The sequence below is a fragment of the Gymnoscopelus braueri genome (assembly GCF_963280865.1).
Source record: "Gymnoscopelus braueri genome assembly, chromosome: 11".
Classification (NCBI taxonomy): Eukaryota; Metazoa; Chordata; class Actinopteri; order Myctophiformes; family Myctophidae; genus Gymnoscopelus; species Gymnoscopelus braueri.
This window is the reverse complement of record NC_137613.1, coordinates 49,818,598-49,831,928: the sequence shown is the minus strand read 5'-3', so window position 1 is coordinate 49,831,928 and position 13,331 is coordinate 49,818,598. Positions and strand designations below refer to the sequence as shown.

The 13,331-nt window shown below is 43.6% G+C and overlaps 1 protein-coding gene across 1 annotated transcript in view; it reads right to left on the bottom strand.

Annotated features, from left to right (window-relative positions):
- The window catches only part of LOC308094549 (receptor-type tyrosine-protein phosphatase U-like), a 164,652-nt gene that overhangs the window by 53,806 nt on the left and 97,515 nt on the right, over positions 1–13,331 (bottom strand). Inside the window, exons 12-15 of the mRNA XM_080441273.1 lie at positions 12,477–12,513; positions 5,137–5,275; positions 2,269–2,429; positions 1,789–1,979 (exon numbers count right to left, since the gene is read on the bottom strand). Of these exons, the coding sequence (XP_080297399.1) occupies positions 1,789–1,979; positions 2,269–2,429; positions 5,137–5,275; positions 12,477–12,513 (528 nt within the window). The remainder of the gene's footprint in view (positions 1–1,788; positions 1,980–2,268; positions 2,430–5,136; positions 5,276–12,476; positions 12,514–13,331) is intronic.

Genomic DNA, 13,331 nt, shown 5'->3' with positions numbered 1-13,331 from the left:
CAACACGGAGACAGAACCATTGCTAATGCCAGCGGTATGGTGCTCGAGGTAGTGAAGGACTTCAAATATCTCGGTTGCCTGGGACTGCCTCAACGGAAGAGTTCCGGAGGAGACTTGCCTGGAACACTTTGTACGGGATGAGGAGAGGGCGGAAATCTGAGATGGGAGATGGCCTCAAGAGGCGGCTGTTTGTAGCTACAGTGGAGTCAGTGCTGCTGTACGGGGCCGAGACATGGACGCTCACAGTACAGCAGGATAAAGGCCCTGGACGGCGTCTATACAAGAATGCCATGAATGGCACTTAATGTCAAATGGAAGGACCACATCAGGGCAATGTGTCAGGCACTTGCAACTGATGGCGAGCAAAAATGACCACAGGCCCAAGTGGGTTCAGTGGCAGTGGGGCCGAAGAGGGCAGAAAATGGTGCCAATTTTGGCCCCACTCTAAGATGGTCTGAGCTAGGCCAAACAGGGCCAAACCGGTGATGTGTATTGGAGTGGTGCAGTGCTCATTGCACCAAGGCGTACAGCCAGTCTTTTCAGGAGCACACGCACGCACATGCACGGATGTGCACGTGCATACCCATGAGAGTGCAACCCTTCTTTTGCACTGGTTTTGTTGTGATTTGTTTAGATTTGTTGTTAATAAATGGTTTTATTAACAACATCCATTTAGTTCAATTTTTACACTCCGAGTGTACAGACCTGTAAGAGTCCATTTGGTTCTTACCGATAGCTGGAATACTCCTACACAGGTGATTTGCATTTGTATGCAGGACAGTTGGCCACAATTGGTCTACAATTGTTAGGGAAGAAGCAATGACCTCCACCTATGTACTAACATAACAATAATAAAGCGTTATTTATATAGCACCTTTCGAAACAAAGTTACAAAGTGCTTCACAGAGATAAAAACACACCATACAGCAAAAGATAGAGCAAACTTTGAAACATTAAAAACTAAAATACATTACGCAGTAATGCAGTAGGACACAATGGGTAAAAACATTTAGGGAATAAAAGCAATTTTATAAAAGTGAGTTTTCAGGAGGGATTTGAACCGGGGCACAGACTCTGCGAGCCTGATCTCCAGAGAGTCGGTGCTCCGAAAGCAAAGGCCCGATCACCTTTTGTTTACAAAGGAGTGTCAATGACCGGAATCTGCTATGCATACCAGTGGATTTGAGAGGCGGTACTACTGTGCTATGTTAACAGGAGATATTTTGGGAGGCCGTGCGAGGCCATAAGGTGTGGTGCGGTGTGGTGCTGGGCTGCAATGTGGAAACCCAGCATATGTGGACACTGCAGGCGTGACAGCGGAGCCAGGAACACCGCAGAGCTCCAGACCCTGATGCTGGGTAGGATGGAGTGGAGGGCGGCGATATTGGAAAGAAAGTGGGCCTCTTCTTACCACCTTCACAGGTGTTACCAATGATACTAATGAAGGCTCTGTTCCATTCTGGTCAAACAGAGTCAGGGTGCTGATATTGTGCATGTTGGCTCACTGGAAACACTCTGCAACACCAGTGGGTCTTAAAGTGTGGTCCAGGGACCCTCATGGTTCTTTGACGGGGTTCCATTTGTACACTCTCAGAGTTATGGGGGTACTTGAAATTAAAAGGTTTGAGAACCACTGTGCTACACTAAATGGAACAGAGCCTTCATTAGAATCATTGGTAACACCTGTGAAGGGAGTAAGGAAGAGGCCCAATTTCTTTCCAATATGGCTGCTATGCATAGAGGCTATTCAGGCAGCCAGAGTCGCATCATGTATGCAAACCCTCTTACCTCGTACTCCTGCTTGAAGCCGTATCCCTCGCCCGTCTTCATCTGGTTGATGTGTTGGAGGAGGTCAGCCACGCGTACCGCTGGGTGGAGCTGACCCGTGTGATAGGGCGAGCTCTTCCTCCGACTGAGGCGATGAGGGGAGGAGCCTCCGAGCAGGCTGCTCGACTCGTTCACAGAGGAACGCTGTTCATCTGGGCACACGGTGAACTCTTGTGTTAGCAAACATTTCAAACTCAATGCACACGCCATGACAATGTATAGACATAGTTCAAGGCATACACATTTAAATAAAAAAGGAAATATTTCTACAGCAACACGTTGGCCAACTGGCATTGAGGTGTCTTAGATACAAAGAGTTTCTATGTCGTTAGGAGACCTAATTTATATGAACGCTAATTCCATTTCAATAAAAGCACTGAGAATTAGATTTTTTTGACAGATGGTTTTCAGAGAGCGGTCGCAACGTTGTGTTTCTCTTACTTCGAGCGTTGCAGCCGTGGGCGTCCATGAAAGACTGTGCCATCTTTTCATCTTGCTGCAGGGTACTCTGGTCCGTCATGCTGCAATCCAGAGAGCTCAGCTTACGACCTTTCTCCTGACGATACGCAATGGCCGCCTTGTTGATGCTCACCTTCTTCCTACTGTACAGGTAGAGATAGAGACATGGAGGGGCAGAGAGCAAGGATAGAAGAGAGAGAGAGAGAGTCAGGAAAAGGAAGCAGCATGAGAGAGAGAGAGAGAGAGAGAGAGAGAGAGAGAGAGAGAGAGAGAGAGGAGAGAGAGAGAGAGAGAGAGAGAGAGAGAGAGAGAGAGAGAGAGAGAGAGAGAGAGAGAGAAGAGAGAGAGAGAGAGAGAGAGAGAGAGAGAGAGAGAGAGAGAGAGAGAGGAGAGAGAGACAGACAGACATGAGGAACGGGAAGTAAGTGAGTGAGTGAGGGAGGTAGGGTATGATTGAAGAGATGAGAAATTGGATGTAATGGAGAAAGTGAGATTTGGTGATACCAAGAGAGGTGTTAACGGAGAAAGGGGGGGTAGGAAATAGAAAGAAAGAAGAAGAAAGAAAGAAAGAAAGAAAGAAAGAGAAAGTAAAGATGAGGTGGACTTGGTGCTAGAGAGGACTACAGGGTTGAGAGTGATGTCAGTATGAAACGGGATTGAAAAGTCACTTACGGGTAGTAAGGGTAAGTATAGAAGTCCCTTCTGATTAGCATGAAGAAAGAGAGGAGAGAGAGAGAGAGAGAGAGAGAGAGAGAGAGAGAGAGAGATAGCGAGAGAGAAAACATAGGTATGATCATGGTTTGTCAAGATGGCCAACAGGGAGACACATGAAGATACTCAGAGTGTTGGAATGTTACTGGAATCTTTTAACATTAGTAGATACCACCAAAGCCCCCAGGACCTTAAAAGTTAAAGCTTGACGGTTCCAACCTAAACTGTTGTAAGGTTCTGTGCTGTAGTTTATAAGGTACTGTGGCATGTGTATATAATATGCCAAGCTTATACATGCATTCCATCTATGATTAAATTAATTTTATTAATGCTAATGGTCGTGATTTAAATAAATGATGATGATGATGATGACATTGTACACATGCTGATCTATTGTATTATCCTATTAGTATAAAACTACTGACTCTTTTTTTTCACTCTTTCCCTTTCTGTATGCATCTACAATGTATGAAGGAAGACTAACACAAATACGTTTTACGCTTATGTACTTTTTACACGATTTAAAGGTGTAGTTCACCCCCAAAATGACTTATTTTCTATCAATTACACACCCCACGAAGAATTGAATTCATGGAGATTTTGGGGGGTTTTGTCGTATTCCTGAGCCAATAATTTGATGACCGGGTCACTGGTCAATAGGAGACTCACCGGAGACTCCGCCGGTCATCAATTTAGGAATGCGACAAAAACACAAGAATATCCATGAATTCAAGGCGTTCAAGTCATGTTTATGGTGATTTACTCCTTTAACAATAAAGTGCAATCTCGAACCTTGAACAGAGTGGGCTGGTTGAAGCAAAAGTTGTCAAGTGGCCAACTCTGGCACTGCAAGTTTGGTGCCAAGACAGGCTTGACCAATGGGCTTGTGCAAGGAGGTAGTTTGTGACGTAGACGCACAGAGGACACTAATGAGACTAATGACACTAATGCTTATGGGCCCATGATGTCATCAAACCCCGTAAGTAGAGAGAGATACTCCCGGAGGGGCGGGGAGGGGGAATATGCGCTGGGTGAGCAAGTTTAATTTAAAGTGGGCGGGGATTTTCTGTGCCCTCTGCAGATAATAAATACATCAATGATACAACCACAAGAGAGCACAACATCGCTGGCTAATTATAAACGCATGCCCAGAGAGAGTCTTTCTCTCTCTCCGGGCAGCATGTGGTCACGTAGCTGGCTAGGCTTGCGGGCTTGTGAATGTTATCAATCACTTCCCTCTTCCACAAAATCCCATTCATTCTGCCTCTATGCGACTGGAGAAGAAAATACGGGTGTATTTAAAAAACATCCTTCCTAACCAATTACCAGCTGATCTAGTGGCACCTCACAGCAGCTGGCCTCGTGTAATTGAGTGGCCAATGGAATAACACGCTCCTTGATGAAATATTTCACACTCAGATGAGTGTCAAGACATTGCCTAGTGAGAGGAGGCAGAATACATCGCAGGTGCAGTTGACGGCGGAGGTAATTTGCAGGTGGAAAGCAGCCAATGATTCAAATGCGACCGGAGTGCATTTCACATTCACTTTTCTTTTTTTGGGGGCGGGGGGTGGGGGGGGGGGGGGGGGGCTCAGCCAGCACACAGACCTTGAAATTAAAAGATGAGATGAAACACGAAAGGTTGGCTGAAGCGCCAGAGAATGTAGGATTAATGCTCTGCTATTTCACTAACTCCACTTGTAAATTCATTCTCATTGTCAAATGTATTTCTCAGTAGAGCACAGCTGCCACAGTGGAATAGAGATAAATGTACTACTCTGGATGGGTAACTTAGGAGAGTGGGTCTCAAAGTGGGGTCCTTGAGGCGGTTCCAGGGGGTCCCCAGCATTTATTTTTTTAATTATAAAAAAAAATCTGGTTAACCACTTTAACCCTATTTTGTACTTTGGCTATTCAAAAATAGCCGATCTCTAAGCAAATTTAGAAGTTGGACGTTTTTTTCAGATACATATACATTTTGGGGGTCCTTGAAATCAAAGTGTTTGAGAACAACTGACTTAAGAGCACCAACAACTCACATTGTAGAAGAGTGTAAACAGCAGTATCATGGATCATGGCTCCAACGTCAAATATGCAGTATAACTCACTTGAGACCGACCATCAACACGTTGTACTTACCCCTTCTTGACAACGATGACAATGGCCCCCAGAAGCAGGATGAGGACCACCAGACCTCCAGCACAGGCTCCCAGGATCAAGCCCATGTCCTCTGCATGCTGGGATACCTCCAGAGCCCGCTTGGAGTCCTTGCATGCAGCTGCACAGAGGAACAAAGACACAGTGGATTTGATTCATTCTGATTCATTTAATAAAATTAAAAAAATTAAATTAAAAATTAAAACAAAGACTCTCATGAATCTTCTAAAGTTTACATTTAAGCAATAATACACTTGAGGCCGTGCAGATTATTCAATTACTTTTTGCCAACGACATATGAAGCCGCCGTATAATGACCTAATGGCACAGTCTCAAGTAACAGGCTTTTGTAACACAGTTGCCAGCAATTAGCAAGATTAAATACCAACGTTATCAAGACTCAACCACAATTTTGACCAACAGCTATTATTTAAACAGTTACCGTATTTTCCGCACTATAAGGCGCATCGTCAGTGCGCCTTATAGTGCGGATGCGCCTTATAATCCGATGCGTCTTATATATGTATCAATATTGGTTCCCTTGGTTTCCGCACTATAAGCCGCACCGTCAGTGCGCCTTATAGTGTGGATGCGCCTTATAATGCGGTGCGCCCTATATATGAAAATAATACATTTATTGAAGGTGCGCCTTATACTCATATGCGCCTTATAGTGCGGAAAATACGGTAACTTGGATGTCTATGGTTGCTAATCCATACCTCACACATAGCGCAGCAGTGGATTATCATGATTAAACAACAGAGAACTTCAATGCATTACAAAGAGGAGATCCAGTTCCACTGAGTTATAATAGTTGATTTTATTCATAACTTAGGCCCCGTTTAGCGGACAACGGTATCTAGAGAAAACAACAAAGTAAAATATCAGATGTGCCGTCCATTTACATTATATTACATTACAGTCATTTAGCAGACGCTTTTATCCAAAGCAACTTACAATAAGTGCATTCAACATAGGTAGGGAACTAAACTACTAATCACCAGAAGCATTAAGTGCATTCACTTCTAAAACAAGCAACCAAGAGTATACCTAGCGCTAAAGTAAAAGTGCAATATATCAGCTACCTACTTTCATAAACAAATGACACAAAATAGGAAAATCTAATGAAAAAACAAATAAGTGTATCGTATAAACAAGATCCAATAAAACAATAAAACAAGAGTAAGTACAACTAGTTAACAACAAGTAGGCAAGGCGAAGAGGAAGGGTAGTGTTTCCTGAAGAGGTGGGTTTTCAGCCTGCGGCGAAAGATGGGCAGTGACTCTGCTGTCCTGACATCAGTGGGGAGTTCATTCCACCACTGTGGAGCCAGAACAGAAAAAAGTCATGACCGTGTAGATCGGCCAGAAGGACCAGTGGCGGAGCGTCCGGGGAGGCCAGGGAGGCGGCCGCCTCCGGGCCCGCGACCCAGGAGGGCCCGGGCCGTCAGATAATAAATCGGTAAAATCAGGCAAAAATAAGAACTAAACAACATAACCCTAACCCTACCCTAACCCTAAAACCGAAATAAAGTGACAAAAAGCCCCCCAAAAAGTGACCGAATCCGCCGAAAACCCGCAAAATTTTGCACATTTTGTGCACCCACGCACGCGCAGCGTGCATGCGCAGGGGCGGCCTGATCACTGTGCTGTGCCTCCCGGCCCGGCTTTGAGTTGTTCCGCCACTGAGAAGGACCCTTGAGCGACGAGGCAATCAGTCGCCCCGAGGTGGCCGACCGAAGTGGTCGGTCAGGGGTGTAAGCATCGACCATAACCCGGAGGTAAGAAGGAGCTGTTCGTTTCACTGCCCTATGGGCTAGCACCAGGGTTTTAAACTGGATGCGAGCCGCTACGGGGAGCCAGTATAGAGAACGGAGAAGGATAGTTGTGTGGGAGAACTTGGGGCGGTTAAACACCAGACGAGCCGCAGCTTTCTGAACATTTAGACGTTTAGACAACGTTTAGACGACAACAGCGTTATCAGGGGTTGAAAACACGACAAAGTGAAAACCCCTTCCAGAGGCATGTCCTTTGTGCCAGTAGCTATGAGGATGTACAATGAAACACACAGTGGTCGCTCTGCCAGGTCAACTGTAACACAACTTGGAATAATAGATGTATCAAGGACTCTGACCCACTGGTGGAATAGATATTTTACTTAAGTAAAAGTAGCAATACCACAATATAAAAATACTAAGTAAAAGGCCTGTGTTCCAAATGTTACTAGAGTAAAAGTACAAGTACTAACATGTTTGAAAATAGCATATCTACAAGCTTACAACGCGCCACAGCGTTGCGACACGTTGTGAGCTTGTAGATCAGCTATTTTCAAATAGCCTATGAATGAAATAGGGCTTAAGTGGTTAATGTGTGTGAGTAAAAGTAAAACTATTGAAAATTGGAAATACTCCAATAAAGAAGAAGTACCTCAAAATTGTACTTAAGTACAGTACTTGAGTAAATGTACTTAGTTACTTTACACCACTGCTCTGACCTCTAATGACACTTTTAGGGTATGGTTATTGTACTGATTGCACTGTGAACACTGTCCCTTTCTTTCCCAGTGCACTGATTGAAATGGACAGTTTATTTGATTGCCATTGAACTGATTGTAATGGACACTTTATTGTTGTGGGGCGGGATACGGTGAGGACGCTGTGACCTTGTGTTGTTGTTTTTCTCTATCCATCTATCTATCTATCTATCTATCTATCTATTTGTTATAACACTTTCATTAACCAGACTAAACAATCAGCAGCACTCTCTTTTGTCAATTACATGATCTGCACCATCTTCAACATTATATATTACACATTGACTTCCTATCTGACATGTTTTTATTCCAAAACATACAGGCCAAACATTTACAAAAGATCAGTTCAGTTGAGCTGCCACGTTCATACTGTGTTTGTAAAGGAGGTTGCAGTCAGTCCAACACATCGAGCGTGGCTGTTGATGCTACATTCATATTGACGGTGAATCAACATGTCTCAGCACAAAACACACACACACACACACACACACACACACACACACACACACACACACACACACACACACACACACACACACACACACACACACACACACACACACACACACACACACACACACACACACACACACACACACACACACACACCTCTCTCTGTGATTTCATCTTCCAATTGAAATCATTTAATTGGTTTTGTTCTTCTTTTCATCTTTACACAGTTTTTCTCCACTGCGACATCTTTTGTTTCTGCCTGCAATCCAAATCACTTGTGTCTTGAATTGATTTATAATTTTGTTGTTTCTTTTGTCCGCCTGTCTTGACAAAAGAAGTGTTTATGAGCCACTTGGGTTCTCCTCCCTCTATATTGTACAAATTAGTTTCTGGTTGTAATTGGTTGTTTTTGTGCTATTGTCATTTTCTCACAAAGTTTCATCGCGTCTATGTTCTCGCAAACTAAGTTTGATCACGTCCGTGTTCAAAACAAACTAACTTAAAGTAACCTTAACTGACCTAGCTGACGCATAAGTTACTCATTTCAAATTAGTTTTAAATAGATGCCGCGACCATTCTTAACAAGCTATTCTCACAGGGCAAAGGTCAATGTTTCTAATGGGAGGCTGTCGTTTAATGCTTGTCTGGAAGCCACATTTCCAATCTTAAAATGTATTTTATCCACTAATCTTAGTCGTTATGCCAACACCCCAGTGATGTTGACATACTCTTCCAGTGACAAATGACCACAAACACTACATACTGTACAACACACAACAACAGAACCTCCTGGGCGGTTTGGAAGATCATAGTGCCAGCGACACTGAAATGAATCGCATTAACCGACTCCTTCCCCGAATCTAATTGATAAAGCAGAAGATCAGTCATGGATAAAAAACAGCTGCTAGTTGAAGCTGCAAGCTTAATCCTAGCGAGCTTCTTTTTACCGCCGCAAGAGCACAGAGGGGAGGTTTATCAGTGTAAAGGAGCCTATCATCCTCCTCAACCTACAGACATTATATACACCTGAGAGAGAGAGAGAGAGAGAGAGAGAGAGAGAGAGAGAGAGAGAGAGAGAGAGAGAGAGAGAGAGAGAGAGAGAGAGAGAGAGAGAGAGAGAGAGAGATAGAGAGAGAGAGAGAGAGAGAGAGAGAGAGAGAGAGAGAGAGAACGAGGCAGGAGTAGTATGGTGCAGGATTTGTCACAATAGACCGCCGATCCAGTTCGTGTTCATATTGGATGGCGCTGCCAACTAAAGGAGTCAGTAGCCAAGTGTATTACCACACACACGCTCCACTTATTCCCTACATTCCCTTCATACTCTCACTTCCTTGCTGCAATGAAGAGCTTCTCCACACATCATGTGAAAATACTGTGAAATACTATTCCTGTGTTCTGATATTCTGGACGAGACAGAGAGACAGAGAGAGAGAGAGAGAGAGAGGTAGGGATAGTATGGTGCACGATTTGTGGCAATAGACCATTGATCCCGAGTGTGTTTGGCAGAGTTGATTTTGACAGCAAATTATGACTTTAGTCATCTTGAATAAAATCAAATTTTTAAGTCATATTTTAGTCATCTGAAATGTTTTAGTTTTTGTCTAGTTTTAGTCTACTAAATATCATAAGATTATAGTCGACAAAATGTACAGTTGATTTAGTCGACCAAGGCGGTGCCTTGATGGCGTCGTAATGGCTGATTTGACACATGGTTGCATGCCGAAAATAGCCGATCTACAAGCTCACAACACGTCGCAGCACGACACGTTGTGAGCTTGTAGATCTACTATTTTAAGAGTGCAACACCCGAGCGCAACCAAACATAAAATGTCTTAGTTCTACTGGATCTCTTCTCCACTAGTCCCCTCCCTAACATTTAAGTCTAGTTTTTATTTGTTGACGAAATTGTCACTGTATTTAGTCATAGTTTTAGTCAATGTACTGTAGCTTAGTCTTTATTTAGTTTTTATTCCGTTTTCATCAGTGAACAAAAGGTAGTCAACGATCATTTTTCGTCATAGTTTTAGTCGATGAAATCAACACTGGTGTTTGGCCCAGAAGAGCAGAACACGTCTCCCTGGTTGTCTGAGTTAATGGATGCTTTCTCTAATTCAGGAAGGCTATTTTCCATGGCAGACTCTGAGCCATATGTCACCATATGCCACCGTCTCTACGCACCGCTTGTCCCCAAATTTCCATCACACCCAGCCAGGAGCCTGAAATCCCTCTCTCAATGAATCATCATTTGGGCTTCCCTGGTGTTTCTCCAAAGGCAGAGCAGTGCTACATGGTTGCGCTGATGAGCAAAACACTAAAGCTATAAATGAGACACTGCGCATTAAAAGGCAGACACAAAGCCTTGCCCATTTCATGAGGGAGTTATGGCGTTTCACCTCACACCAAATGGATCACTTTACAGTAGCCTATAAATATCGAGAGATCAAGGCAAGCTAGCTAAGCTAGGCTACCTAATACCTGCCCGCTTTCTTTTCCTTTTTCTCTTTTGCGCTGTAACTGTATCTTGTAATTTGTACTTCTTCTGTTTTATGCATTCTAATGTGTTTCCTTTACTTGATGTTCTGTGTAAAGCACATTCAATGGCCTTGTTGTTGTAATGTGCTATACAAACAAAACTGCATTGCCTTGCCTTGCCTCGCACATCAACCAGCCCCAACAAGAGTTGGCAAGTCATGGAGGCCAAAATAGGTTATTAGGTGAACCAAAACGAGTGCCCCCTCTGCATGTCTCAGCCGATCACAGCGATTGGGGGTGACATTTTTGAAGTTTGAGAACTGGGTTGAGAATCGCTTAGAAGGACGTCAGGAAATACCTGGATATAACGTGATCACAACAAACCAAGCCCGTCGGATCTAATGTCAAAGGATTTAGATAGACAATTTTCTCTACTTTCTTATTTATTTTCTGCGTTTTTGGCGAGAACAAGCTATATTCAACCGCCAATAACTAAAGAATGGAGGGTTGCGGTGACACGCTTTTTTCCCCGATGGAAGCAGAGACATGGTTTGTAAAAATGCTCAAAAAGCTGGCAAGGTCGGCTATAGACAATGTTTTATTCTGGCAGTTAATGAGTTAAGGAACCATGTGGATCCTGGTTTGGCTTGCTGGTCAGTGGACTGGTGATGGTTATAATGTCTTGCAAAATTGCATCAATGCAGCTCCACGGACATGCTGCTATCTCACAACATCTGCCGGATGAGTCACTCTGCTCTTAGCCCCGTATTCAGAGCAAAGCCATTATATTAAAACTCAATGCAGCAAGCATCCAGCTGTGGGAATGCAGGAAATGAGAAAGGGTTTGTTAGAAGAAAACGCAAGCAGTGTTTATATCTCAATTTCCTTGCATTAGCCTGTAATTAATCAGATAGTGTCCTTCATGTCATCTGTGAGTCTAATCCTTTCATAATGAACACAAACAGAGGAGAGAACATGAGAGGCATGTATGGAGGCCGAGACAGAACAACAGGAGACGTGTTCACGCCACCACTAAGTGGACAGGAAATGGAACAACATCAACACGATCATATACAGGACCAAAGGATGTTTCATATAAATATGCCTGCAACTGCACCTCCTCTGCTTTTGTGTCGCAGCGCCAGACAATGCAGAGGCGGGAACCTTTCATGTCACCGTGCTTCAGATAAGAAAGGGAGAGTTCGGGCCAGGGATAGGAATCCAATTTAACACGGCCCTTTCTCAAGAGTACTATGAGATTCTGACACTATCTGATATAGGGAGGGGAAGAGAGGGGCTAATTCAGCACCTTCCCTTCATCTGCTTACTCTCCATCTCTCTCTGTCTCTCTCCGTCTCTCTCTCTGTCTCTATGCCCACTGTTTGAATTATAGGCTTCTATCTCTCTCTTCCGCTCTGTCTCAAGGCGTCTCTCTCTCTTCCCCTCTCAAGCAGCAGAATATGGTGCTGCGTTTTCCATTTCAAAGCTGCCGTAACCCGACGGGGGTATGCCAAAATTTTAGAACGCGCCAAAATGTCAACGTCAGTAATTGAAGAGTGAGAGTTTGGCATTCAGCTGCCTGTTTGTATCTCCTGTGCAGTGCAGCTCAGCAGACACACGGATCAAAGAGCAACTCTGAGTCCTCAATGTCAAAACCCTGGAGCATCAGCCTGATCTGAGGACAGCTCTGTCACACACACACTGGGACACGCAGCCTTAGACAAAATACTTAAAAAACACTTCAATAAGAAACTGTGAATTCAAACAGGTAACAGATCTGCAGAACACAGAATAATGTGTTAAAGTGTTAAATTAACAATGGATTTTATTGTCTTGTCTTCGGAATAGAATGGAATCAAAGCTACCTTTGCGAGCGATCCGGATGCAGTTGATTCTTGTCTCCTGTGAGGGGAGAAAAAGAGAAGAAACAAGTTTGAGTTAAAGTCGTGCTTGTGTATTTGTTTATTTTGTTAGGATCCCCATTAGCTGTGCCCTAAAGCACAGCTAATGCCACACTTGAATACTGTGTAATGCACCCCCCCCCCCAACCCCCACCCCACTGCTCCGCTTCCATGGTGTTGAGGTTCACAAATCCAGGTCTTCTAATTAGCTCCCCCCTCTGCCTAACCAAGCCCTCCTCGTCCATGTCTCCGTGGGGAACATTATCAAATTAAGATTTAACCCATTAAGACCCGGAACGCATCTGTGTAACCACTTAAACCATTATTTTATACTTTGGGCTATTCAAAAATAGCAGATATACAAGCTCATAGCGCGGCACCGAGTGCCGTGATATGAGCTTGTAGATCTGCTATTTTTGAAAAATGTATGCGAATCTGTGAATACATATTTTTTAAGTGAACATTTGTAACTCAAATCTTTGCTTCATGGGGGTCCCTTTGAGATGGGGGTCCGCGGCCAAATACATATCATTTTGGAGGTCCTTGACATGAAAAAGTTTGAGAACCACTGATATAGAAACATGCGTTTTTCAAAAAACTGTTAGGATTTAGAAGATTTGTAGAATAGATTTGAGTTACAAATGTTTGCTTTAACAACATATACAATATATTCAAAGATTTGCACAAATTCGGTGCCGCGCTATGAGCTTGTAGATCTGCTATTTTAGAATAGCCAAAGAAATCTTAAAATGACACAGATGCGCTCCCGGTCTTAATGGGTTAAAGATGCTAAATCACACTTTATGTGCAATTATGCTA